General features: G+C 40.1%; 1 protein-coding gene across 1 annotated transcript in view; it reads left to right on the top strand.

Moving 5' to 3' along the window:
- LOC133480287 (voltage-dependent R-type calcium channel subunit alpha-1E) overlaps positions 1 to 24,912 on the top strand; it is a 131,891-nt gene that overhangs the window by 90,296 nt on the left and 16,683 nt on the right. Inside the window, exons 22-38 of the mRNA XM_061778051.1 lie at positions 1,274 to 2,131; positions 3,281 to 3,489; positions 3,572 to 3,683; positions 7,257 to 7,386; positions 7,796 to 7,855; positions 8,793 to 8,899; positions 9,241 to 9,337; positions 10,427 to 10,587; positions 11,998 to 12,135; positions 13,437 to 13,638; positions 14,575 to 14,739; positions 16,987 to 17,097; positions 17,177 to 17,257; positions 18,056 to 18,241; positions 19,971 to 20,062; positions 23,804 to 23,978; positions 24,087 to 24,214. Of these exons, the coding sequence (XP_061634035.1) occupies positions 1,274 to 2,131; positions 3,281 to 3,489; positions 3,572 to 3,683; positions 7,257 to 7,386; positions 7,796 to 7,855; positions 8,793 to 8,899; positions 9,241 to 9,337; positions 10,427 to 10,587; positions 11,998 to 12,135; positions 13,437 to 13,638; positions 14,575 to 14,739; positions 16,987 to 17,097; positions 17,177 to 17,257; positions 18,056 to 18,241; positions 19,971 to 20,062; positions 23,804 to 23,978; positions 24,087 to 24,214 (3,012 nt within the window). The remainder of the gene's footprint in view (positions 1 to 1,273; positions 2,132 to 3,280; positions 3,490 to 3,571; positions 3,684 to 7,256; positions 7,387 to 7,795; positions 7,856 to 8,792; positions 8,900 to 9,240; positions 9,338 to 10,426; positions 10,588 to 11,997; positions 12,136 to 13,436; positions 13,639 to 14,574; positions 14,740 to 16,986; positions 17,098 to 17,176; positions 17,258 to 18,055; positions 18,242 to 19,970; positions 20,063 to 23,803; positions 23,979 to 24,086; positions 24,215 to 24,912) is intronic.

Raw genomic sequence — 24,912 nt, 5'->3', positions numbered from 1 at the left:
TTTATATTCATGCCACTGACTCACTTCTACATTTCACTCTTTTTGTTGAAAGCACTCAGAGATTCTCACAAAAACATCATCGCTGATCCAATGTATCAATGGTCTCATTTGTAAATGAAATGGCTTGCTGCTGCTAGTTAAGCATTGGATGACAGCATCTGCTATGCACGTCAGTTTTCATCATTGTTCATATTAATACAATTCAGCAAAAACTCTTGAGGTCGAACACCACCCGTTCCGGAACGCTAGTCAACCCCAGCAACAAATTTACCCATAGGAAATAATGCAAAGAGAAAATAACCGTACACACAACCGTTATCTTTTTGTAACTGGTATACAAGTGTAAAAATAAGTTAAATGCAATTACTATGAATAAAAATGAGCTGCTTTCAATCAAACTGTACATGTGTATGGTGACAGTAAAAGGTATTCTATTGTTCTATTCTACGTAGTCTATTCCATAAAATACCTTAAACCTTAAAGTCCTGAATAACAAAGCACAATGCAAAGGTGATCTGAGAAGGGTCTCATTTTTTTCCATATTCTTAATTGTCACACGTGTATAAAGAAGTTAACCACATTTAGTATTAAAACATTTTTTTTTTTTAAAAACACTTAATTTCACCAACAAGCGCTAACATGCGATTTCAATGTGCGTCCAGTTCAGGTAACATTGTACCCTTGTACAGGTGCATCTCCGTAAATTAGAATATCGTGGGAAACAATTTATTTCAGTAGTTCAATATAAAAAGTAAAACTCATACAGTACAAAGGGTGTTCGGAAAGTCACTGTGCACTTCTATTTTGGGATTCTTTAATAGTGTCTGAACACCTGTAAGAACCTGTGAGTTGATATCTTATTGTTACGTTGAATGAATCTGTGTAATATGAGCTTGACATTTTGCATTAAACTAATGAAATAAATGAACTTTTCTATGATATTCTAATTTATTGAGACGCACCTGCAACATCATCTTTTTCACCTTTTCTTAACATCTCTAGTTGAGGCTGCTTTGCAACAACAACAACAAAAAACACGCAAAGAAAAGCAGAGTTGCTTGTGTGACATCATTCTAAATTCTGATGTGTACGACCTCAGCGTTGTTCGACTTTAGAGGTTCCACTGAAAATGTACATTATTTTACACCTGTATCAGTAACAAAAACACCTCACAATCAAAATATCTTAAATTAGTTGCTTAGAATTTCACTTTCTTTTCTAAAATATGGTTCTCAATGTGATAAATGTATTTGTGTTCCTCTTCTGTCCACAGGGGAAGTCGTAGGAGGTGGCCCTACCTATACAGAAAAAGGGCCATCCACCGCAGCCGACCCACCTATTCCTGCTCCCTGGAGGAGGCGCAGGGCAGCATCAGGGAGGGCCGCCCTCTCCCGCCTCTCAACCCGTCTAATTCTTTCATGTCCAGGCGAGAGAGGAGAAAGAGGATGACCATGTCCGTGTGGGAGCAGAGGACCAGCCAGCTGCGGAGACACCGCCAGATGTCCAGCCGGGAGATTTTGTTCAGCGGCCCCAGCCAGGAGAAGGACGGACCGGCCCCCACGGCCCAGTCCCAACATGGGCGCCCTCAGTCTCTGCACCGTAGGGTTATGCAGAGCACTCCACCGGGGGATTTGAGGTGCATGGCGGACCCCCTCGTAGATCCCCTGGCACCACCAACCAATAATCAGACCTCCACTGAGATGTCTTTTGAAGCCGTTCTCTCCGGTGTTATTCCCGAACCCCCCATGTCAGCGCTGCCTTCAGACATATCGGACCCCTTGAGTATTACCCCTGAGGAACCCCATGAATTCATACCAGACCCCGGCCTGGACATTGACGAGAGCCACAACAAGCTCGGCGAGCGGAAGAGCCCCAGGTTGAACGCCGATCGTCAGCACAGAGCCGTAAAGACGTTCAGACCGCCGGACAATGGTGACGCCAGAGTGATCAGGGGCAGGAAGGCGCTGCGTTGTCATCAGAACGGGGCCAGGAGTCAGGGATCGTCTCCTCGGAAAGGAAGCCACTCGGCGAGTCGCTCCGTCAGCAGGGAGAGGAGCAAGATTCCAGCGAAAGTAGAGGAGCGGGAGCTGGAGAGTGACAAGAGAGAGGAGTTTGATCATGAGGAGAAGGGGTGAGAAGAGATAGTCAAGTAAAATTCCATCCATTTATCCATTTTCTGTAGCGCTTCCCCTCTGTAGGGTCACAGGCAGTGTTGGGAAAGTTAGTTTTCTACGCAAACTAGTTCAAAGTTCATGTCACCGTTTCAAGAATGAACTAGTTCAGTTCATAGTTCCTAATTCAAAATTTTGAACTGAGTTCACCATTCAAAAAAATTAACAAGTTCATAGTTCTTTTTTTTCCCAATATGTTGCTGACGGACATTTCATGGCATTTCATTTCCTCATTGTTGCCACCCATTCAGTCCACAATAGTAGCCTGCTGCAGCTTTCACCCTACACTCTCAAAAACATAGGAAATAAAACAAAAACGGGACTTTTGTTCTTAATGCGCAAACAAAAACATGCAACACAGTGTGACCGGAACCATGGTGGAAGGACAATGATCACTGCATTTCTCGTAGCTCTGGCTAACTATGTTAACAAAATATGTTTTACCTGATCTATTCTAATAATGAAAACAAATTCGATTCCTTATTATGACAGTGTGATCATACATCCATCCATCCATTTTCTGAGCCGCTTCTCCTCACAAGGGTCGCGGGAGTGCTGGATGGGGCGAGGTTCACCTCTTTGTGAACAAGGGCGTGAGAAAACAGTCGAACAGTTTACGGACAATGTTCCTCAATGTACAATTGCGAGGAATTTAGGGATTTCATCAGCTACGGTACATAATATCATCAAAAGGTTCAGAGAAATCACTGGCAATTTAGAGTCTTCAATTAACCTACCCTGCATGTTTTTGGGATGTGGGAGGAAACCGGAGTACCCGGAGAAATCCCCCGCAGGCAAGGGGAGAACATGCAAACTCCACACAGGCCCCTGCTGGGATTTGAACGCCGGTCCTCAGAACTGTGAGGCAGTCGTCCATCTAATTGACGCAATTAGTCAAAATCAACTTCACACAATCTTAATGATCAATTAGTTAATAATCAATGATTTTCTCTCAATAGTTACATCTTTGGCAGCAATACATACCGCTCGTTTAAAAAAAATACATAAATAAATAGCGGTTAGGAGATTGCCAATAAAGGTTTTTTTTTTTTTTTTTTTTTGGTGGAGGTCAGATTACAATTCGAGACTCTTTCTGGGTGTGTCTTCAGGCAGGGTGACCAAAGTGAGTTAGAGGACACTAAGCAACCAGACAACCATGCCGGTGTCCAAAAGCAGGCAGAGCTCCCTCAGGAAGAAGAAACGTGTCCACTTGCTGTAGCAGAGAGCAACCAAGACTTGGATAAATCTCAGCTCAGCTCCAGCGTGATCGTCCAAATGCCAAACATGGAGGCATCGATGGAGCTGTCTACCATCACTGGTAAGTAGTAGATGTTCCATGTTTAGCTTTGAATGACTTGAACATCATCACACGCGTCCTTCTCCTCTTTTTGCCTCTGTAGTTAACAGCAAGGACCCTGAAGGCTCCAAGTCTGAGAAGGAGGAGGCTGAAGACATGAAACCAGTCAACACTGTGCGGCCTGACAGCATGTTCATCTTCAAACCAGACAACCTGTAAGCTCTCATTGTGAACTTCCCATACGTGATTGTCCTGCTAATATTGACTTGAATAATGGAAACAGAAATAATCAGTTCCAGGATCAAGCTGTCAGCTCGTATTCACCGGCACACTTAAAGTCTAACATTCCTAATTGCCTTACAAGTGTAACATTAACGTAATTGCTACGAATAGTTAATATAAAAACAATCATTTGTGTACTCGCCCTGAGAGGAAGGATGACTGCTTGGAAAGGGGCTTACTCATTTGCCCTTTCCTCTTCCTTTGTTGTTTTTGTCAAAATTACATTAGTGTTGTTGGATTTTGGGTGATTGAATTCCAAAATTTTTCTTCCATCAGGATTTGGAAGTTCTTATGAGGTTCCACTATTTAGGCCTTTATATGCCAAAACAGAGACTTTATAATGTAACAACCAAGACATGCTTTGATTTTGTGTAGTTTGCAGTTCTTGAGATCTCAACATAGATCAAAAATAATTTTTATTGGGTTCAATTGGCATATATTGTAAAATATATCATTTAAATCATACATTATTATATAAAATATATAAAATAAGATGTATTATATTATTTTATAGAATTAATAAATAATTACATTACTATAGCTGGGTTTAAATGCAGACTTTTTCGCTGTTCCGATGGAAATCCTTCCGATTGAAGATGTCTGGTCAACTGTTTTGCATGTAACATAATCTCTTCTGATCTGGTGTATACATATGCACTACATTTAATCGGCACAGCCGTTTTACAAATGGGTGCCATGCGCTGATCTATGTAAACATCACGCGATTTATCAAGATGGAGGTCAGTCATCTATTTAGCATAGTCGTTGCTATTGTTTTTAGACTTTTATTAAAACAACAGACCTCCGTTGCATGCGAGCTCTGTTTGGAAGCCGCCATATTTACAAGTGGGTAAACGATGACGTCAATGCACATTTACGTCAAGACAGACCATGCGCAGACAGGATGCAACCTGGGTATTCCGATTGAACCGTACACATGATTTTGGAAAGGTTTGACAAAAAGAATATTATATATATAAGGGGTATGTCGATTACTCACTGATTTTCGCTATTCACAGCAGGCGGCATACTTTTACAACCCCAATTCCAATGAAGTTGGGACGTTGTGTTAAACATAAATAAAAGCAGAATACAATGATTTGCAAATCATGTTCAACCTATATTTAATTGAATACACTACAAAGACAAGATATTTAATTTTCAAACTGATAAACTTTATTGTTGTTAGCAAATAATCATTCATTTAGAATGTTATGGCTGCAACACGTTCCAAAAAAGCTGTGAAAGGTGGCAAAAAAGACTGAGAAAGTTGAGGAAAGCTCATCAAACACCTGTTTGGAACATCCCACAGGTGAACAGGCTAATTGGGAACAGGTGGGCGCCATGATTGGGTATAAAAGGACCTTCCCTGAATTGCTCAGTCATTCAGAAGCAAAGATGGGGCGAGGTTCACCTCTTTGTGAACAAGTGCGTGAGAAAATAGTCGAACAGTTTAAGGACAATGTTCCTCAACGTACAATTGCAAGGAATTTAGGGATTTCATCATCTACGGGCCATAATATCATCAAAAGGTTCAGAGAATCTGGAGAAATCACTGCATGTAAGCGGCAAGGCAGAAAACCAACATTGAATGCACGTGACCTTCGATCCCTCAGGCGGCACTGCTTCAAAAACCGACATCGATGTGTAAAGGATATCACCACATGGGCTCAGGAACACTTCAGAAAACCAATGTCAGTAAATACAGTTCGGCGCTACATTCGTAAGTGCAACTTGAAACTCTACTATCCAAAGCAAAAGGCATTTATCAACAACACCCAGAAACGCCGCCGACTTCGCTGGGCCCGAGCTCATCTAAGATGGACTGATGCAAAGTGGAAAAGGGTTCTGTGGACTTGTCAGACCACAGAACCCTTTTCCACTTGTTGTGGGAAATTGTTTTGGGAAATTGTGGACGTCGTGTCATCCGGGCCAAAGAGGAAAAGAACCATCCGGACTGTTATGGACGCAAAGTTCAAAAGCCAGCATCTGTGATGGTATGGGGCTGTGTTAGTGCCAAAGGCATGGGTAACGTACACATCTGTGAAGGCACCATTACTGCTGAAAGGTACATACAGGTTTTGGAGAAACATATGCTGCCATCCAAGCATTTCATGGACGCCCCGTCTTATTTCAGCAACACAATGCCAAAGCACATTCTGCACATGTTACAACAGCATGGCTTCGTAGTAAAAGAGTGCGGGTACTAGACTGGCCTGCCTGCAGTCCAGACCTGTCCCCCATTGAAAATGTGTGGCGTGAAATACAACAATGGAGACCCCGGACTGTTGAACAGCTGAAGCTGTACATCAAGCAAGAATGGGAAAGAATTCCACCTACAAAGCTTCAACAATTAGTGTCCTCAGTTCCCAAACGTTTATTGAATGTTGTTAAAAGAAAAGGTGATGTAACACAGTGGTAAACATGACCCTGTCCCAGCTTTTTTGGAACGTTTTGCAGCCATAAAATTCTAAGTTAATGATTATTTGCTAAAAACAATAAAGTTTATCAGTTTGAACGTTAAATATCTAGTCTTTGTAGTGTATTCAAATAAATATAGGTCGAACATGATTTGCAAATCATTGTATTCTGTTTTTATTTATGTTTAACACAACGTCCCAACTTCATTGGAATTGGGGTTGTATTATTACTGTATAAAATGTATAAATAAATTCCTCCCCCAAATAAACACCTTACCCCTAATAGCTGCCGGACTTCCTTTGCAGTTGTGTAACGCTCACTACCATATGAAATATTGATATTTATTTGTTAATAGCCACGACTTTGAGCAACTACACTCTAAATTGTGCTTTCATTACATCATTCAATGCATTGTGTGCATTGGAATACACTATATAATAATATTGGTCTACAGGAGTGTTTCCCAAGCTTTATTGAGCCAATGCACATAAAATACGTTTGAAAAATCTCACGGCACACTACCAAACATAAATGTCACAAAAAGTATGGGCAGTATACTGAAATAATGATGATCTTGTCTCAATTTACTCACATTTTTCTGTTGTATGAATGGCACCAGATGAATATGGGTGGCACTGGTTAATAGTTGGTACCTTCTCGTGAAAGAGGGTTTAAATGTTCTCCCTGTCACTATATGCCACTGGCATAGATAGATGAACAAGGATACATTATATGGAATAAATAAATAAATAACCACCGAATTTAGTCACACCAATTATGTCAAATTGAACAAATTTGACGATGTTCTGATAATGTTATGCGACGTAGTGTTTTTGACTCACTGATCTACGGCCTTGCATTTGAAGTTCTAACAGTGGTGGTGCAATGTGGGAATGATGGACCCCGAGTGGGCCCAGAAGTCAGATCTTTAAAGCTGTATTAGGCTAGTAGGCCAATAAATATATTCATCACAATGTGTTTTCAGTCATTTCCATTCTTTTTCCTGTTAAACTTTAGCAGATGTCTTTTCCTGATTCAGTCTTGCTGTGGCTTCATTCTTTTTGCCGTGTGCTGTTTGTCCTCAGGGTGCGTCGAGCGTGTCACTACGTGGTGAACCTCAGGTACTTTGAAATGTCCATCCTGCTGGTCATTGTCGCGAGTAGCATCGCACTCGCCGCAGAGGACCCGGTAGCCACCACCTCGGACAGGAACAAGGTTTGTGCATTCATACGTGGCAATTCACTTTCTACAATCCCGACTATTTATGCCCTGTCATGAATCATTATCTTGAGGTACAATTTGATAATCCCCGGAGGGTGGCGCCTCCCTTCATCTGCACAGCTGTTATGATAGCATAAAAGATTAGGAGAAACTACATTTCCCGAAGTTGTTTTGCAAAATGCTGCTAATGTGAACTGATGGGGGGGGATGATTAAATTGTGATTAGGACGGCAAGTTATTTTTCTCAGCGGTTATTATTGTTTTAAATAGATTGTTGCATATCAAAGCACAAGCTGAGAGCCTTTAAAGTTTAAAATGTGCCTTATTTTGACGACAAAGTGACACAAGTTTTCTTTTTATGGCAGTTTCTTCAATCTGCGTGTTCCTTTCTGCTATCTTGCAGGTTCTGCGCTATTTTGACTATGTCTTCACTGGCGTCTTCACCTTTGAAATGATTATTAAGGTAAGTGACTGTGGTAATGAATAGAAATGCCTTTGCTGTGAGAGGATGCCAGGAGGCGGACTGGAATGATTGCCGCACTTCAGTTAGGTGCAATTATTAGCAATGACTGACTTATGCACAGTGCCACAAAATATATACAAATATGGAAATATATACCATCTTTTGAAAGTTGAATCACAGATTCTACCTCTGACTTGAAAAGATAATGACAAACCAGGCGGCAAGGTGGGACCTACAGTAGGTTTAGCTTGCCTGCCTCACAGTTGAGAGTTTCCACATTCACAGTCTGTCTGCATGGGTTCTACAAATGACTGTCGACAAGCGCAGGGTCTACCGCGTCTCTCGTCCCAAAAGTCAGCCCAAGCAGACTCCAACTCACCCGCACTGAACCCTAATAAAGACATGCAAGAATAGAAAGTGGATGGATGGATGGGTGACAACAAACCAGCCAATAACTGTTCCACTCTGGTCCAGTTGTGTCATGCATTACCAAGTAAAATATAAATATAAAAACATGATAAAACATAATAAAAGCGAATGTAAAGAAATAAACTGGTTTGATAAACTGTATTTAAGCCAAAACACATTTGTGTGTTGATGTGTGCCTTCAAGGGCCTCGTCAGTGACATCATTGGCAGTTTATTACGCGGATAGTTAACTGGGAGCATCTGCTCCATGCTCCTTGCGAGTGTTTTCATTTCTTTGTTTGACTGGTTGTCCCATTCGACTATTGTTTTTTCACTTCCCTTGAGCGGCGGCATGTTTGATTAATCATATTCCCCTGGCCCACGCACCAATCAGCTGCACAGATAATAGGTTATGTCGTTTGGTCGAAACTGTAAGAGTGGTTGTCATTTCAATGTCTATTATTGTTCTCGGAATGTGAGCTGTTCCTAAAACTACGTTAGAGAAATTTCATGTCATTGTTGGTCCTCAGATGATCGACCAGGGTCTGATCCTTCACGACGGCTCGTACTTCCGGGACCTGTGGAACATCCTGGACTTCATAGTGGTGGTGGGAGCTCTGGTGGCCTTCGCTCTCACGTCAGTCGCATGATTAATTTAAGCTGTACTGTCTAAACATGTAAATGTCACATCCAGTTGTTGGATCTTCTGCTGTGTATGGTTGCGGCGTAAGCATATCTTCCGTATTCCAGTCTAACTTTTTATGTGCGTGATCCACTCTTTGTCTCTTCTGTCTCTGGATGGTGATCTTGGGTGATGGCCTGCAGCAATGTGATGGGGTAATATTCTTCAGATGAACCTATGTCACGTCAGGTCAAATATGTTCCAAATATGGACAAATAAGTTGCATGTACATGTCTGAAATGTGATCCTTACCGTGCTACTTCATTGGAATGCTCACACGAAGTCTTCTTGCACAGAAATAACAAAGGAAGAGACATTAAAACCATCAAATCACTGAGAGTGTTACGAGTGCTCAGACCCTTGAAGACCATCAAGAGACTTCCCAAACTCAAGGTCAGAGCTTCTATTTTTAAGTTGTTTGGATCCGATTGCGAAAGGCGTAATGTATGACGACAGTTAGACCTCTGCAGTTTCGTGCAACTTTACAGGTGTTTTTCTCCAGAAAATTTTGATTGAATTACAAATGGTTCCACTTTGTACATCATTGGTTTAATCCTGCTAACTAACACAGTTGATTAGTGGTTAGCCTGTCTGGATCACAGTTCTGAGGTTCTGGTTTTGAATCTCAGCTACAACCTTCTTGAATGTAAACATTGTCTGTTCTCCTCATGCTTTGGTGGGTTTTGTCTGGGCACTCCCACTTCCTCCCACATTCCAAAAGTATGCATGTCAGAAAATAAAAAGTCAAGAAAAGAGTGAAGATAGCTTTAAAAAATAAATAAATAAATCTTGGGTACAGCAAATAAGTATCGGTACCTTGTTACTTCCCACCGGTGCCAAAAACATGTTAGGTTTATTGAAGATTCAAAATTGTTTGTTTTTACAGTATGTGCCCTGCGATTGGCTGGCAATGAATTCAGGGTCTACCTCACTTCTCGCCCAAAGTCAGCTGGAATAGGCTCCAGTTACCCGCGACCCAAAAGAGGACAAGCGTTATAGAACAGTGATACTCAAACAAGTACCACATCAAAAAATACTTCACACTCCAAGTGCCACCATAATGACCAATTTTGAAAATTCAATAACATTCAATCACACCACACCAGAGGTGACATTCCTACAAAAAATATGCCTATATTTATTGTTAGCCACTGTGATATTATACACAGTTTTAACAGTAACACTGTTCTAAACTATAGGGCAAAACAAAACTATACTTAATGTTTTAGTTCCAATTTTTTGCACCTAAATGTTAGTATGCTGTGTGCATAGCTATAAGCTTCATTCTAATATGTTTGATTGTGTTTTAGTTTCAAATGTTATTGGAATTTAATTCATTGATTTGTTTACGTAGCACCAGAGGGAGTCAAGAGTACCACTAGTGGTACTCATACCGCACTTTAAGAATTATTGCTAAAGAAAAAGGATGCACACCTCTCTCCTTTACGTGAAAACCTGACTATTGTTTTCTTCTGCCCGCAGGCCGTGTTTGACTGCGTGGTGACGTCCCTGAAAAATGTCTTCAACATCCTGATTGTGTACAAGCTGTTCATGTTCATCTTTGCCGTCATTGCCGTGCAGCTCTTCAAGGGGAAGTTCTTCTACTGCAATGACATCTCCAAGGACACAGAGAAGGACTGCCAGTAATAACTCTCGCTCGCCTCACTCTGTTGCTCTTTTGCATATTTCCAGTGGCTCTGTGTCCTCGTTGAGGGATCAGTAAAGACGTGAATGCTTAAAATGTCAGTTTATAATGGATAAGTAATACATTCCAGCATGTCATAGTGAACCCATGCAAACGTAAGCATCATAGGCATAACGTCAGAATCAGGGTGGTCTTTTGTCAATGCCATTACATCGTTACTGATCATTTTTAAGGCTGGTAGGTGGGAAGGTAGGTACAGAGAATAAAAGAAAGTCTCCACACCCCTGTTCAAACTCCAGGTTTTTGTCACATAAAAAAAAAAATATGACCAACAAAAATTATTTTAATACTTTTTTCCAAAGCAAAAATTGCACTTTTCCCTAAGTTTAACTGCAGTTTTTTTCTGACTTCATTAATAAATATTAATTAATTCATAACATTGTTTATTAGTGCTTTATTAATTACTCGTTTGCTTGGTCATTTGATCTAATACCTAACATTAAGTTAAGAGTAAGGTATGTGTGTGTGTGTGTGTGTGTGCATGTTTGTATGTATAAAATGACAGGTCTCCTAGCTGGTCCACCAATACAAATGAGTAGCTCCAGGGTCAAACTGTTGTCATCCTAAACCTGTATGGGTAATGCATTGAGTACTGTATAGTGGTACCTCAACATATGAGTGGCCCGGTTTACAAATGTTTTGCCTTGAGTTGTGAGCAAAATTTAGTTACGAACTTTAGATTGCGGTAGCGAACTTCACAACACACAGCAGTTTGGCAGATAGTGAACAATTCTTCAAAAAAAGATGCCAAGATATATATTGCAACTCTCAGTTGACGTTTACTGGAAAACTAAACATAAAACAGATGAAACAGATGAAACAAGAGAATTACACATTGTGTATTTAACCAAACACCACATGACTTACGTATGTCCGCTTGCTTAATACTAACACACAATGCAAAATGCTATAGACAACCTAGCGAAACGAGCATCGATGTTGTGGTATTTGAAAACAAATGGTACAGCAACACATGTAGAGAAACAATATAACAATACTCACAGGAATATATTCTTTATACTTTGCAAAAAATTACTAATATTACTGGAGCTTACTGAGGGATTGTGGACATCTTGTTCGTCTATATACTTATGCATGTATCATACTGCCCCCGGTGGCCAAAGCACATGCATGTTGAGCCGCAAAATGAATGTATAAAATCATAATGCACAAACTGTTTGATTCTTTAAATTCTATTCAAATATGGAATGAATTACACTTATAAGACATGTCACCACTGTACTATTTTAACATATTTAACAGTCATACGAATGGAAAAATAAGTTAACCACTGCTGATATAATCAAACAACAAAACACTTTTCTCAGTCTTCTGTCCTCTCATGCAGAGGTTACTATATAGACTACAGGAAGGACAAGAAAGAGGTGAAGAAACGAGACTGGAAGAGACACGAGTTCCACTACGACAACATCATCTGGGCTCTGCTGACTCTCTTCACCGTGTCCACCGGGGAGGGCTGGCCTCAGTGAGTGGCAACATGCCGCAACCATTCAATGAGCAATGTCAGCTTTGGACCTTTTGATGAACAAAATATGATTATGCGAGTCATTTGAAGAAGGTTTTGCCATTCATCTAACTGTAAAGTTAGACTATATATCACTGGCAAGGCTTGTAAATTAACCACAGCCTTATAATGGTTTAAGTTAATAATTTAAAATCATATCATTCCTCAAATGGCAGAGGGACATTTGAACAGGGAGTGTTTGTGATGAGAAGATATTAGTGCCTTGCAGCGTTTTGGCAAATTATATCATATTAAATACAGTGGTACCTTGAGATACAAGTGACCTGACTTAAAAGTATTTCCAGATACGAGCCAACGTTCGGTCAATTTCTTGCTTTGATTTGCGAGCAACAATTTGCGACATGAGTGCTGTTTGATGGCTGTGAACTCAACTCAGATAGTGAACACTTCTAATGTTACTGTCAAACTAACCATAAAACAAAGAAAATTACAAATTGTATATTTAAAACAATCACAAAACTTTGCTTTAGATAGTGTAAGTCTGTTCAGCTTAATGCTTACGAACGTTGCAAAACATCATAGACAGCTTTAGAATAGTTTTGGTGTCGCAGTGTTATAACCTTTCAAGCAACTGATTTTTGAACACAAATGGTGATGCAACACATGTAGACAGATAATATAACACCGGTCACTGGCATATATTCTTTATCCTCTGCAAACAACAGCTTACATTACGGAGGAGTTTTGACCGGCTTCATGTATATCCGTATGTCTCTATTATACTACCCCCAGGTGGCCAAGGTGTGCACACCAGAAGGAGTTATTGAGTTGAAGCCAAAAAAAAAGTGGCAAAACCTGTTTAATTCTATTTAACTATCTCATGTTTTGTATTATTTTATTGAAAAACATGACAATTTGGGGGGGAGGGGGGAGCTGGAACAGATTAATGGCATTCCCATTAATTTCAATGGGAAAAGAGTATTTGATATAAAAGCGTTTTGGGTAACTAACGTGGTCACGTGACAAGCTAGATTTGCATCTCAAGGCACAACTGTATACTGTACCCCAACAGGCCACAACAAATGAGATCGAATACAAGCACTATATCATGCTTATACAAAGAATAATGCTGTTTTGATTGTCACTGTCAATATGTACATTTCATAAGTATAGAGAATAACTATATACAGTAAAGGACACTAGTGGAGATATACAGGTAGTGCACATTTTTCATGGATTGAGAAAATTATCTGGTCTGTAATCATATTGATGATAACAAGCGCTGTGTTGTGTTCCTGCAGGGTCCTGCAGCACTCAGTGGACGTGACAGAGGAGGACAGGGGGCCTAGCCATGGCAACAGGATGGAGATGTCCATCTTCTATGTCATCTACTTTGTGGTCTTTCCTTTCTTCTTTGTCAACATCTTCGTGGCCCTCATCATCATCACCTTTCAGGAGCAGGGAGATAAGATGATGGAGGAGTGCAGCCTGGAGAAGAATGAGGTGAGAGATGGCAAACATATTTTCTTCATCCATCACAGGGTGTAAGAAAACAAGGAATTCAGCTCAGCAGTAGTCAATAACAAGGTGTGGAGGCAATTTTGACAACAGTGATTGCTATTCCCCTGGGGAAATGTAGCAGATTTGAGGAAGCAATAGTGTTCCTTTTCTAGTACACCCATCAAATACTAATTGGTTAAAATTCATTAGTTTTCTGAATTAAAAAAAAAACATTTTGTGTATATGTTCATTTAAAAACAAATAATGCTTTGAAAATGTTTTATTGGTAAATGGCCATAACAAAATCTCCCAAAACACATGAGAAAATGTGTTATGGTCCAAAAGGCATGTTTGGCGCAAATAGAACATCTTATCACGAAAAAGGACACCATGCCTACAGTAAAGGATGGCGGTGGCAATGTCATCCTTCGTGCCTGTTTATCTTCAGCTGGAACTGGGGCTTCAGTGGAATTATGAACAGTTCCAAATAGCAGTCCGTGTTAGCACAAAACATTCTGACTTTTAGCAAAAAAAAAAAAAAAAAAAATACTATGAGAAGATCTGAACTTTATTTGTGGTTATTCAGAGACAATTTCATTGGTGCCAGGTGAGTTTAAAGCCACGTCACATTATGGGGTGTGCCCACTTGCGAAACCCCATTGTTTCAGTTGTTTATTTTTACCTCCCTTCTCGAAAATATATTTAAAAAATATTTTTGGGGAGTTGAGTTCACTTGAGTCACATTATTGTTGGAAAAGGTTTTGCAACTATTTATCCTGGTCTATTTTTTTCTATATCACGAAAACCTAGCATTTGAACAGGGCTGTGTAGACATTATTTTTTACCAAATGTAAATGCTTTTGTAAAGCAATGATGTACATACGTCCTTGGTGCCCCTCCTGCCATTTTCCACTCGTCCTTTTGTTTTTTCCACTTTAGAGGGCATGCATCGACTTTGCCATCAGCGCCAAGCCGCTGACCCGTTACATGCCCCAGAACCGGCACACGTTCCAGTACCGTCTGTGGCATTTTGTGGTATCGCCCTCTTTCGAGTACACCGTCCTGGCCATGATTGCGCTCAACACCATCGTACTGATGATGAAGGTGAGGGTTTGCGCACCCCGGCACTCATCGTCCAAAAATCATTATCTTGTTTAAATACAATACAGTAGATATTAGTAGGGCACAGTAACCTCTGTCACAGGCTGATGTGCATTTTTTATTCATCTCTCAGAGGTAATATCCATACCAACACTGTAGGTATATACATACATAGGGTTTTACAGTAGCTTAACTTACAGTAACTTACTGACAACAGTGTTTCTAATCATTATGGTGCTGATGAGCTATAAAAGGTAAACAAGAGAAGTTTTGGCTTGTAGAACAAGTAGGCCAGGTAACGCTTACCTTAATGTCACTTTGTGTTCAGCAGAACTGACCGGGATGTCACTCTATTGTCACACAACCCACACTCAGGGTTTCATGAAAAAAAGTGCAGCATACATGTAAGACCAGAGTTAAATAAGACACACATTCAACAAACTACAGGTAACAAACACACATTGTTCATGTAATGTTAATCCTGATCGTTCATGAACATTAAGGATGAACATCTTTATTATGGCAACTGTTCAAGATTTTATGGCGCAATACATGCTGGGAGCACACAGCTTCACAATTCTTCCATCCATCCATCCATTTTCTCACGGGCGTGCTGGAGCCTATCCCAGCTATCTTCGGGTGAGTGGCGGGGTACACCCTGAACTGGTCGCCAGCCAACCGCAGGGCACATAGAAACAAACAACAATTCGCATTCACACCTACGGGCAATTTAGAGTCTTCAATGAACCTACCACGCATGTTTTGGGGATGTGGGATTTGAACACCGGTCCTCAGGACTGTGAGGCAGATCTGCTAACCAAATCCCATAATGCAGTGGAAACTAGTTCATTACTGTAAAATCACTTTATTTCAGTATTTATGTCACTTTATTTTACTGTGGTAAATAACTAGAATTTAGAGGAATGTCTAACAATGTAGCTCTTTAACTACAAGTTTATGTGGCTGTTTTGAGTACAAGATGGCAAAAAAAAGATCTGTCCATTGAGAATGAAAAGCGACTGAAAGCCGAGTGGATGTGATATGCGGCGAAGTGTGAGCCTATTTTATGTTACACAATTTATATGTTTACCTACATACATGCACTTGATTCTAATTTTGTGGGCCTTATATATTTCGTGATTCTGATCTCTAATTTGATGTTTCTTAGCAAAGTTCCCCAGAATGCACTTTGCACATGTACTGTAATGATCTTTACTTGTAATGATGTTTAAAAAGATGTGTTTCTGCTTGCTTTGAATTTTGTAAAAGTGTGTTGCAATTTAGACCATGGAAAATGTAGAACTCCTTTACTAAGCGACAGACAAAAATTAAGTACGTAGGTAATTCCTTTGTTTTTGGATCATTTGACACGTTATCGTGACCTCTTGTTGCTAAGCAGAATTTATTGGGCACAGTCATTTTGTGCTTCGAAACACAATCAAGGCTAGGCTGTTTCCTTGGAGACTTGGAGCAGAGAGTTGTGTTGCCCCAAACTGCACAAAAAGGACAGGGAGACATGGTGTAAACATAGTCATACAAGAAAGAACATACTTTTTTCACCGCAGCACCATCTGCTGGACCTGGTGAGACACTAACACAAAACTGGGCTTAAAAAAATGTCGCATTAGGCTAGTTCCTATTTTAAGATAAGCAGTAATTAAGTCTCAATAACAAGTTATGATACACTCCCATTAAGATTTTAATGGGAATAAAATGATTGAAAGCAAGGCCTGGCAAGAATATATATTTAGAAAACACATAAGAAGCATATTTTGCCTTAATTTGCGATATTTCTATATTCTTTGTTAGATTTTAGTTTTTGCAGTGCAGTTTAGAGATGTGCGTATCCCAGCAGGAAACAGTAGAGGTACCGCTTACCTCATGCCTACGGTGATGTTTGGTTTGCTTAATTTCAGTGTGTTGCTCTTTATTTCCTCCAGAGCTCTTGCTGATATTTATTTCCTCAAATTGTCTTTTTTTTTTCCTGAGCTACTCAGACAGACCGACGCAGGGTGACTCAGCCTGTATTAAATATTGATCTCTAATGTCCAGGGGCTGCTATTTAGCATGACCTCATTAAGGCTGGCTGCCGCCACCGGAGGAATGACTCCTTTTTATAGCGCGACAGATGACAGGTGAAGACACTTGGCTGCTATTTCTGGCTCTGGAGGAATCTTCCATCAACCTGTCGCCGTCAAATGGTTCTCTGATGCTTGTGTTTGAAATCCTGTTGCCTGTGTGTGTTTTCAGTATTATTCAGCCCCGCCCGCCTATGAAGCTGTCCTCAAGCATCTGAACACAGCCTTCACCGTTCTCTTTTCCATTGAGTGTGTCCTCAAGATACTGGCGTTTGGCTTGCTGGTGAGGAGGAACAAACCTACACGTGACATGCTCCATGGTCTTCTTGAAATGAATCCAACTGTCTCTTTGTTCTCCACAGAATTACTTTCGAGACACTTGGAATATTTTTGACTTCATCACCGTACTTGGCAGCATCACCGAGATAGTGGTGGACTTGCAGGTGAATGGAAAAATGGTTAAGACGAGATGCTGTCCTCTATATTTAAAACCCTCTGGGCTCTATGCTGACCATTTGTGTCCACATCGGTTCCTGATTTTTTCAACCATTTTTATGTGTTAATGCGAATGTAATGTCTGATTTTGTAATTCCCAACTTCAGCTAATTGAATATTTACATCAAATTGTACCTTTTAGCTCTATCGTGACCACTTTTGGCCAATTAAAACACATTCAAAATATATTTTTTTAATTACTCGTTATTGACTGGATTGAGTCATACTATTTGGATGAAAAGAATTTCATTCGAGACTCAACACTTTTCTACCAGATTACATCATTCATCAATCTTGGGACAAGGAAGCAATTATGGAGGTTTTTTTTCTCTGGGTACTCCCGCTTCCTCCCACTTCCAAAAGCATCTATTTTACGTTCATTGAAGACTCTAAAGTGTCCATAGGTGTGAATGTGAGTGTGAATGGTTATATGTCTATATGTGCCCTGCGATTGGCTGGCGACCAGTCTAGAGTGTACCCTACTTCTTGCCCAATGTTAGCTGGGATAGGCTCCAGCACACCCGCGATCCTCGTCGGGATAAGCGGTACAGATAATGGATCGATGGATGTAATTTACCGCTGCAAAAGATAGGGAATTAAGAATTTGTAAACTGTTATAATCTGAGCTCAGACAGACTGTATTAATAGTTACAATATTTTGAAAATGTCTAAAAGGGAACATTTTTGTGAGTTCAATTCTTGTTTCAATGTGAAATATTTCAACGACTGCACGTTCCCTCCCCCAGTTCGTGGATACGTTCAACATGAGTTTCTTGAAGCTGTTCAGAGCAGCGCGTCTGATTAAGCTGTTGAGACAAGGCTACACCATCCGGATCCTTTTGTGGACATTTGTGCAGTCCTTCAAAGCTTTGCCTTACGTCTGCCTGCTCATCGCTATGCTCTTCTTCATCTACGCCATCATTGGCATGCAGGTCAGATGCCCACACTTCTAGTCTATAAATGTATTGCTTGCAATTGTTAAAGTCAGATGGATTCCACAAGTGAAAAGATTTGTAGTTCAACCAAAATCCTAGGTAAAAGAGATGTCTCAAGCAGGTTCTTACCATCATCAAGCATGACATCAGCAAATCGAGTTATCTTTGGTACACCACTAGAGAAGAGTACCAGTGATGATAACCGTAACAAGTGAAACCAGAAATGGAACTTAGTGCGACACAAAAAAAGCTACACCTAATTACAATTTGAGCAATATCAAAAGATTTAAATATCAACAAGATAAAGTGGTGTCTTGATTTACAAGTGCCCCAAATTGAGTTGTTGTTTTTTTTTAGTTACAAACCATCGCTTGGTTGATATTTTTATTTCTTTATTTATTTATTTTGCTGTGTGTTGCGAGACAAATTTTTAGTCACGACACACAAATGCAAAATGAAAACACTTCCAACAAGCAAAGTGGAGTCACCCACACCCACCAATGTGTGTGCGTGTCTGTGTGTGTGCGTACGTGCGTACGTGTGCGTGTGAGACCTTTGGTTTAATTAAATCCCGTTAATTTCTTAACATTTGCTTTTATTATTTTTTTACAATTTTTTTATATTTACATTTTGCCATACAGTGCTATTTGTATTTATTAAAAACATAACCAAATAAACGTGATGGTCTTTGGAGGGCTGAAACAGATGAATGGCATTTTAATTATTTCAAAGTTACAAACTTGGTCACGAAACAAATTGAACTTATAAGTACACACCTAACAGTTGATAACCTATGCAGTATACATCACAATATGTTTCAAGCATCGTGAGAAGTTTGACTTTTATTATACAGTGGCTAAAGTCCCTTTACACTTGTATGGTCGATACAGTGGACACCACCTTTTTATTTATATCTATATATATATAGCTATATACGTCTATATATTTATCTATATCTATAATCTCTCTCACTCTCTCTCTGGATGGGTGATTGAAAAGTAACTCCCTATTTTAAAATACTTATTTATTCATATGTTGTAATATTTTTTTCTCAAATTTTGATTTTTCTATTCTACCAAACCAACGACTTTGGAAGAACTTGAAGGGTGAATACGAGACGTTATGTCTTCCATCCCACAAGAGTTCCTTGTGAAATCAGTTCATGCGGTTCCCAGACGGCTTGAGAAAGTGATGGCTAATGCTGGCGCCCATATCCAATTTGAAATAAAACTCCATGCAATACACTTTCTTCTCATGTTCATTTCTTGTAAGAATTCTAGTTCAGAAATAAATTACAAGTACTTAAAAAGAGTTACTTGTCAATCACCCTGTATGTACATATATATTGAACAAAAATTGATGGTTGGAAAACCATCAATAAGCGTTTTAGCTGTTGGTTCTCTCCAAAGAAAGAAAAAAAAATGTAAAAAGAAATTTGGAAGATAATTGGGAAAATGTTGGGGGGGAATGGGGGGAATATCAGCAATTGGGTAGATCAGATCTGTTGGTGCCTAACCACAAGTATGCATGTAATTTTGTAATTTTGTAAAAATTGTAAAATGTAATTTTTCGTTTTTCTTTTTTTTTTTGATGACAACATTTTCAGGCTAAATTAATTTGCTACTATTTCCTGTGAAATTGGGGAAACTTGTTCGATATCATGGAATGATTGTGTGACTTAGGAGGTTGCACTGCATTTACTGAAATTTCAGTTGTTGACACTCAGGTGTTTGGCAACATTAAGCTGAACGAGGAGACGCATATTAACCAGCACAACAACTTCAAGACCTTCTCTGGCGCTCTGATGCTGCTCTTCAGGTAAATGTCATGAAGTCCTCCTCTTCATATAATTCCAGACTACTTCTAAAATTATGTTTTTAGACATGCTTTTGAGTGAGAGGCAGCACGGTGTTCTCGTGACTATTACGACGACAGTTCTGAGCTTTTGGGTTTGAATTCAAGCTCCGGCCTTAAAATACATGTACAGTAAATAACAGAAAAGTAAGCAGGGCCTGAGTGGAACCCATTTTCATCCCTGAGATTTATGGCTCAGACCAGCCCACTTTAGTTCACAAAGTGATGTATAATTTTACCCTTATTAGTACATCCAACTAAAATATCCTACTATTCCCTCCAACATCCAGGAAAATTTGACAAAGCATTCACATTTGATTTGACGAGTTTTGTCCCGATTAAATGTTCGTTTCGCTGCGTTATCTTCATCCCAAAATTCGAAGTTGCTGACCGTTTTGCACGGCTCCCCTCGGGGGAAAGGAAATATTTGCATGTTCTTCCATTCTCGTTCCACAGCAATGGTGCTAAATTGCTAACCTTCGCTACCATGCATGCCACCACCAGCATTTATAAACATTGCATCATTGGATTGTCATTCTATTGTTACCAATCATATGTGTCACTGGGTGCAGAGATTTGCTTAAGGACATTTCTGCCGGTCACTAGTCACTCATGGCGACCGGGAGCAGGCGGAGGTTTGCTCCGTGAACTGGGGCCATGATTGAGAGAGGTGTAGCCAGTGGAGATGGTGTGCTGAAGAAACGTGGTACCCTTAAATTGGCCCTTCGGCAGCATGACGTATGAGTGAAATAGTGAAATAATAACATAACCCAAAGTCACGTTATACTTTTCAGCTTCATCTGCCTTCAATTATTTTTTTTTTTCACTGAAGCCAAGCCGCTACAATGCTATGAGACAGAAGCTCTCTCCTAGAAGCGCAGTGAGGAGGTACTCGAACCACTGGCGCATGGTGGAGTCGCTGTACATGCAGACCAACTTGTTGGTCAAACACTGAGTGATGGCAGACACATCGTCAAATTGCCGCATGGTGACGCCACCCAATGGCCTCCACGAGTCCTGGTAGTAGTACCCAGACATCACCAGCTTCACGAGATCCGGTGTTTCCACTTTCTACACTGACGACAGACACAATGACATGAATAAATTGCCCTCCCTAAAAGTACAAGTCATTAGTCTGAAGAGCCGCAGTAACGTTCCCCGAAGGCAGCACGTTGATGGTGTCTGTTGTGGAAGCATGGATGGGAACCTTGACGTTCTTGCCACTGGCGTCAAAAAATGTGGATTACAAAGGTTGCAACAGGAATAGCAAAAATGTTATATTATAATCAAAGGCACGTGAGGCACGCATTAAGTAGTCTTTCACAAGATAGTTTCAAAGATTAAGATCACGCAAAAACAGCCAAGCCTTATTATTAGGGAAGAACCTATAAACCTTTGTGCACAACGTTTGAATGGTACTTCATAAAGATATATAATCTTCATAGGGATTGGTTTGCGGTTTTTAGGATTAAGTTGTCAAATGGCCACAGGTTTTCTTTCTTTGTTTTTCTTTTTTTCTACGACACAAGGAAGAACCTCGATCAGGCTTTTGAGGGCTTTGGGCATCAGGAGATTGTTTAGTTTGAAATGATTTAGAACGAAAGGAATGAGGATAAAAACAGTCGAGCCAGACAATTTTAGGCTTAACTAAAGAAGGAGGCAGGGCAGGTGGATAAAAGCATCAGACCAGACAATTTTATGGATGAGCTATTGCAACAGTATCAGCCACATCCCTAAAACCTAACTCCCATCCTTCTATGACACCAGGAAGTACCCCAACTGGGATGTGTGTGTCCACAGACTTTTAAATGGAAGGTCAGTTATAGTCCTTCTACTAGGGCTGGAAGATTAATTAATTCATGAATTCATTCATCTTCCGTTCCGCTTCTCCTCACTAGGGTCGCGGGCGTGCTAGAGCCTATCCCAGCTATCTCCGGGCGAGAGGCGGGGTATACCCTGAACTGGTTGCCAGCCAATCGCAGGACACATACAAACAAACAACCATTTGCACTCACATTCACACCTACGGGCAATTTAGAGTCTTCACTTAACCTACTGTGCATGTTTTTGGGGATGTGGGAGGAAACTGGAGTGCCCAGAGAAAACCCACACAGGCACGGGGAGAACATGCAAACTCCACACAGGCGAGGCCGGATTTGAAACTGGGTTGTCAGAAGTGTGAGGCAGATGTGACCCACAAATTGCGATTAATTGAATAGATGCAGGCGGCACGGTGCACGACTGGTTAGCAAATTTTGGGGGGAAAAATATAGAGATTTTATTGTCAAGCCATATTGCCTAGCCCTACTTTCTACCATGTCGATAAATCAAAACAAGTAATAATATATATAGACATGTAAACAAAGAACAACCAATCAAGCAAATCAAACCAAAAGAAATCAAGTACTGAACCACATATACTAACTAGCTATTCAGCTAACTCTTGTATAGAACCTGATCTGTGCATGGTCGCTGTCAATGCTAACTAGATGCATGTGTGGCAAAAAGTGACACTTTTCATGTGCTGTTTGCAGAGATACTGTATTTCTTGCAAGAGAAGTACAGTCATACAGGGATGAAACCAAGTTCTATTTAGACTATTTTGGGGGTGAACTTTCCTTTACCCCAATGTGATTTGGGGGTCAGTGGCTTGTGTACTACAACTACTGTGTACATTTTCTCCTTAAAATAACCACCTAGCTTTGCTTTAGATACAGTACATATCAGTCAATTTAGCTTAATGGTAACAACCAATGCAAAATGCCATACTGTAGACAGGCTAACAAATAGCATTGTTATTGCAGTGTAATAACTATAGTAATTATTGAATAATTATAATAAATAAATAACATTATTTATTCTCTGCTAAGAATTACTAATATTACTCCGACTTACTGAGGAGTTTTGACCGCTTCCATGTAGCTACATATGTCTGCTTTATACTGCCTCCAGGTGACCCAGGCGCACACACCAGAAGGTGCAACACAATGTCCATTGGATTGAGGCAAAAACTGTTCAATTATTTACATTCTATTCAATTATATCATTACTGTATGTTTTTATGAAGTGCAATATGATAGCGTTCTATTCTTATTAAAAACACATGACAACATTTTTTGTTCGGTTCTTGGTAGGCTGGAGCGAATTAATAGCATTTCCATCCATTTCAGTGAGGAAAGATGATTTGAGATATGTTGTATATGTTTTTGTTGTGTGAGTGTTTTCAGTTATAAGCGTGGTCACGGGATGAATAAAACTCATATCTCAAGGCAACACTATTTGTCTTCAACAACACGTTGGAATATGTGCAAAGTGTTTTTTGATAGCCATATCAATATGTTATTGTTTTTTTTTTTCAAATGTCTTTTACTATTTGACTTGGGTTTTCTGTGTTGCAAAATTCCATTTATACGTATTCAAACATTCTAGTTGGCATTAAACCCGATTCTGAATGCGACACAATGTGGGAACAAGTCCAAGACCCCCAATGAAATTTAACATTGCGCTTCACTCGCTCGATCACATTTGCTGCTCCACTGTGGCGCTTCAGTATTGTTGGGATGATGTTGCTAGGTTACGATGGTAACGGTATTGTTGTCAGAAGCTGATGGATGCTGAAGGACGTAACTCCTTAAGTGTTGTGACACAGAGTGAAGAAAGGGATGGATTAAACGTGATTTTTTTTAAAAAGAGTTGTTTTTGCAGGAGTGCCACAGGAGAGTCGTGGCAGGAAATCATGTTGTCCTGTCTGGGGGGGCAGCAGTGTGAGGCGGACCCCTCCAATTCCTCACCCGTACTAAACACTGAGCAGGAGGCAATCTGCGGCTCGGACTTTGCTTACTTCTACTTTGTGTCCTTTATCTTCTTTAGTTCCTTCCTGGTGAGAAAAGAAAACAAACACAACACCTTACTTTTCCTTACATTTTCATTTCAATACTCTCATGTAACAGCATTAAAAACGGTATTTTTCTGCCATCTTTCTGTCCAGATGCTAAACCTGTTTGTGGCCGTCATCATGGATAACTTTGAGTATCTGACTCGAGACTCGTCCATCCTGGGCCCCCACCACTTGGACGAGTTTGTCCGAATCTGGGGGGAGTATGATCGGGCGGCCTGGTCAGTGTCACTCAGTCTTTGTTCAACCATGTCATTTTGTTGTTCAAATTAGCACATTTGCAAAAACAGATGTAAAACAGGTGTAATATCGTTAGCCAAATAACATAGTTGCCAAAGTCATTTTTTTACATTTTTGGAAATAGGAAAAAAAAAAAAAACATACATTCAACAAACAAGAAGAATTCAGCGGCCTCGATTCAACGTTTGCAGATTAGTATAACCTAGTATGACGGGGAATCCACATAGACAACGAAAAAACAATATTTAGAAAGCCCTTTTTTATTGATATTTTCACAGTAAGTTAAAAATGACATGGGCCTTTATAATATTAGGTTAACCATATGCAAACACCTGAAAGAGAACACATTTTGGAATGGAAGACCCTCTCTGGCCACTTCATTAGGTATTTAGAGCCACAATGTACAGTGAACCCCCACATATTCGCAGTCTGGCATTCCCAAATTCACTTAATTGCAGATTTTTGAGAGGAACCTCTCACTGAAAAGCTCATTTGTTTGTTATTTTTGTCATCAGGACAAAGCCATGTCTAAAATAAAAATATTGCTTTGCTGCCATCTTGTGGCATCAATATACAGTTACAGACCTTTTTGGGTGGGTGTCAATTACTCACCGATTTAGTAATTGTTCGCTCTTCGAGGTAGGGCTCTGCCCCTATCCCTGTGTATAGCGGGGGTTCA

The sequence above is a fragment of the Phyllopteryx taeniolatus genome, chromosome 7 (assembly GCF_024500385.1).
Source record: "Phyllopteryx taeniolatus isolate TA_2022b chromosome 7, UOR_Ptae_1.2, whole genome shotgun sequence".
In the NCBI taxonomy this organism is placed as follows: Eukaryota; Metazoa; Chordata; class Actinopteri; order Syngnathiformes; family Syngnathidae; genus Phyllopteryx; species Phyllopteryx taeniolatus.
Note: the sequence above shows the minus strand (reverse complement) of the source record. Positions and strands in the feature narration are given on the sequence as shown.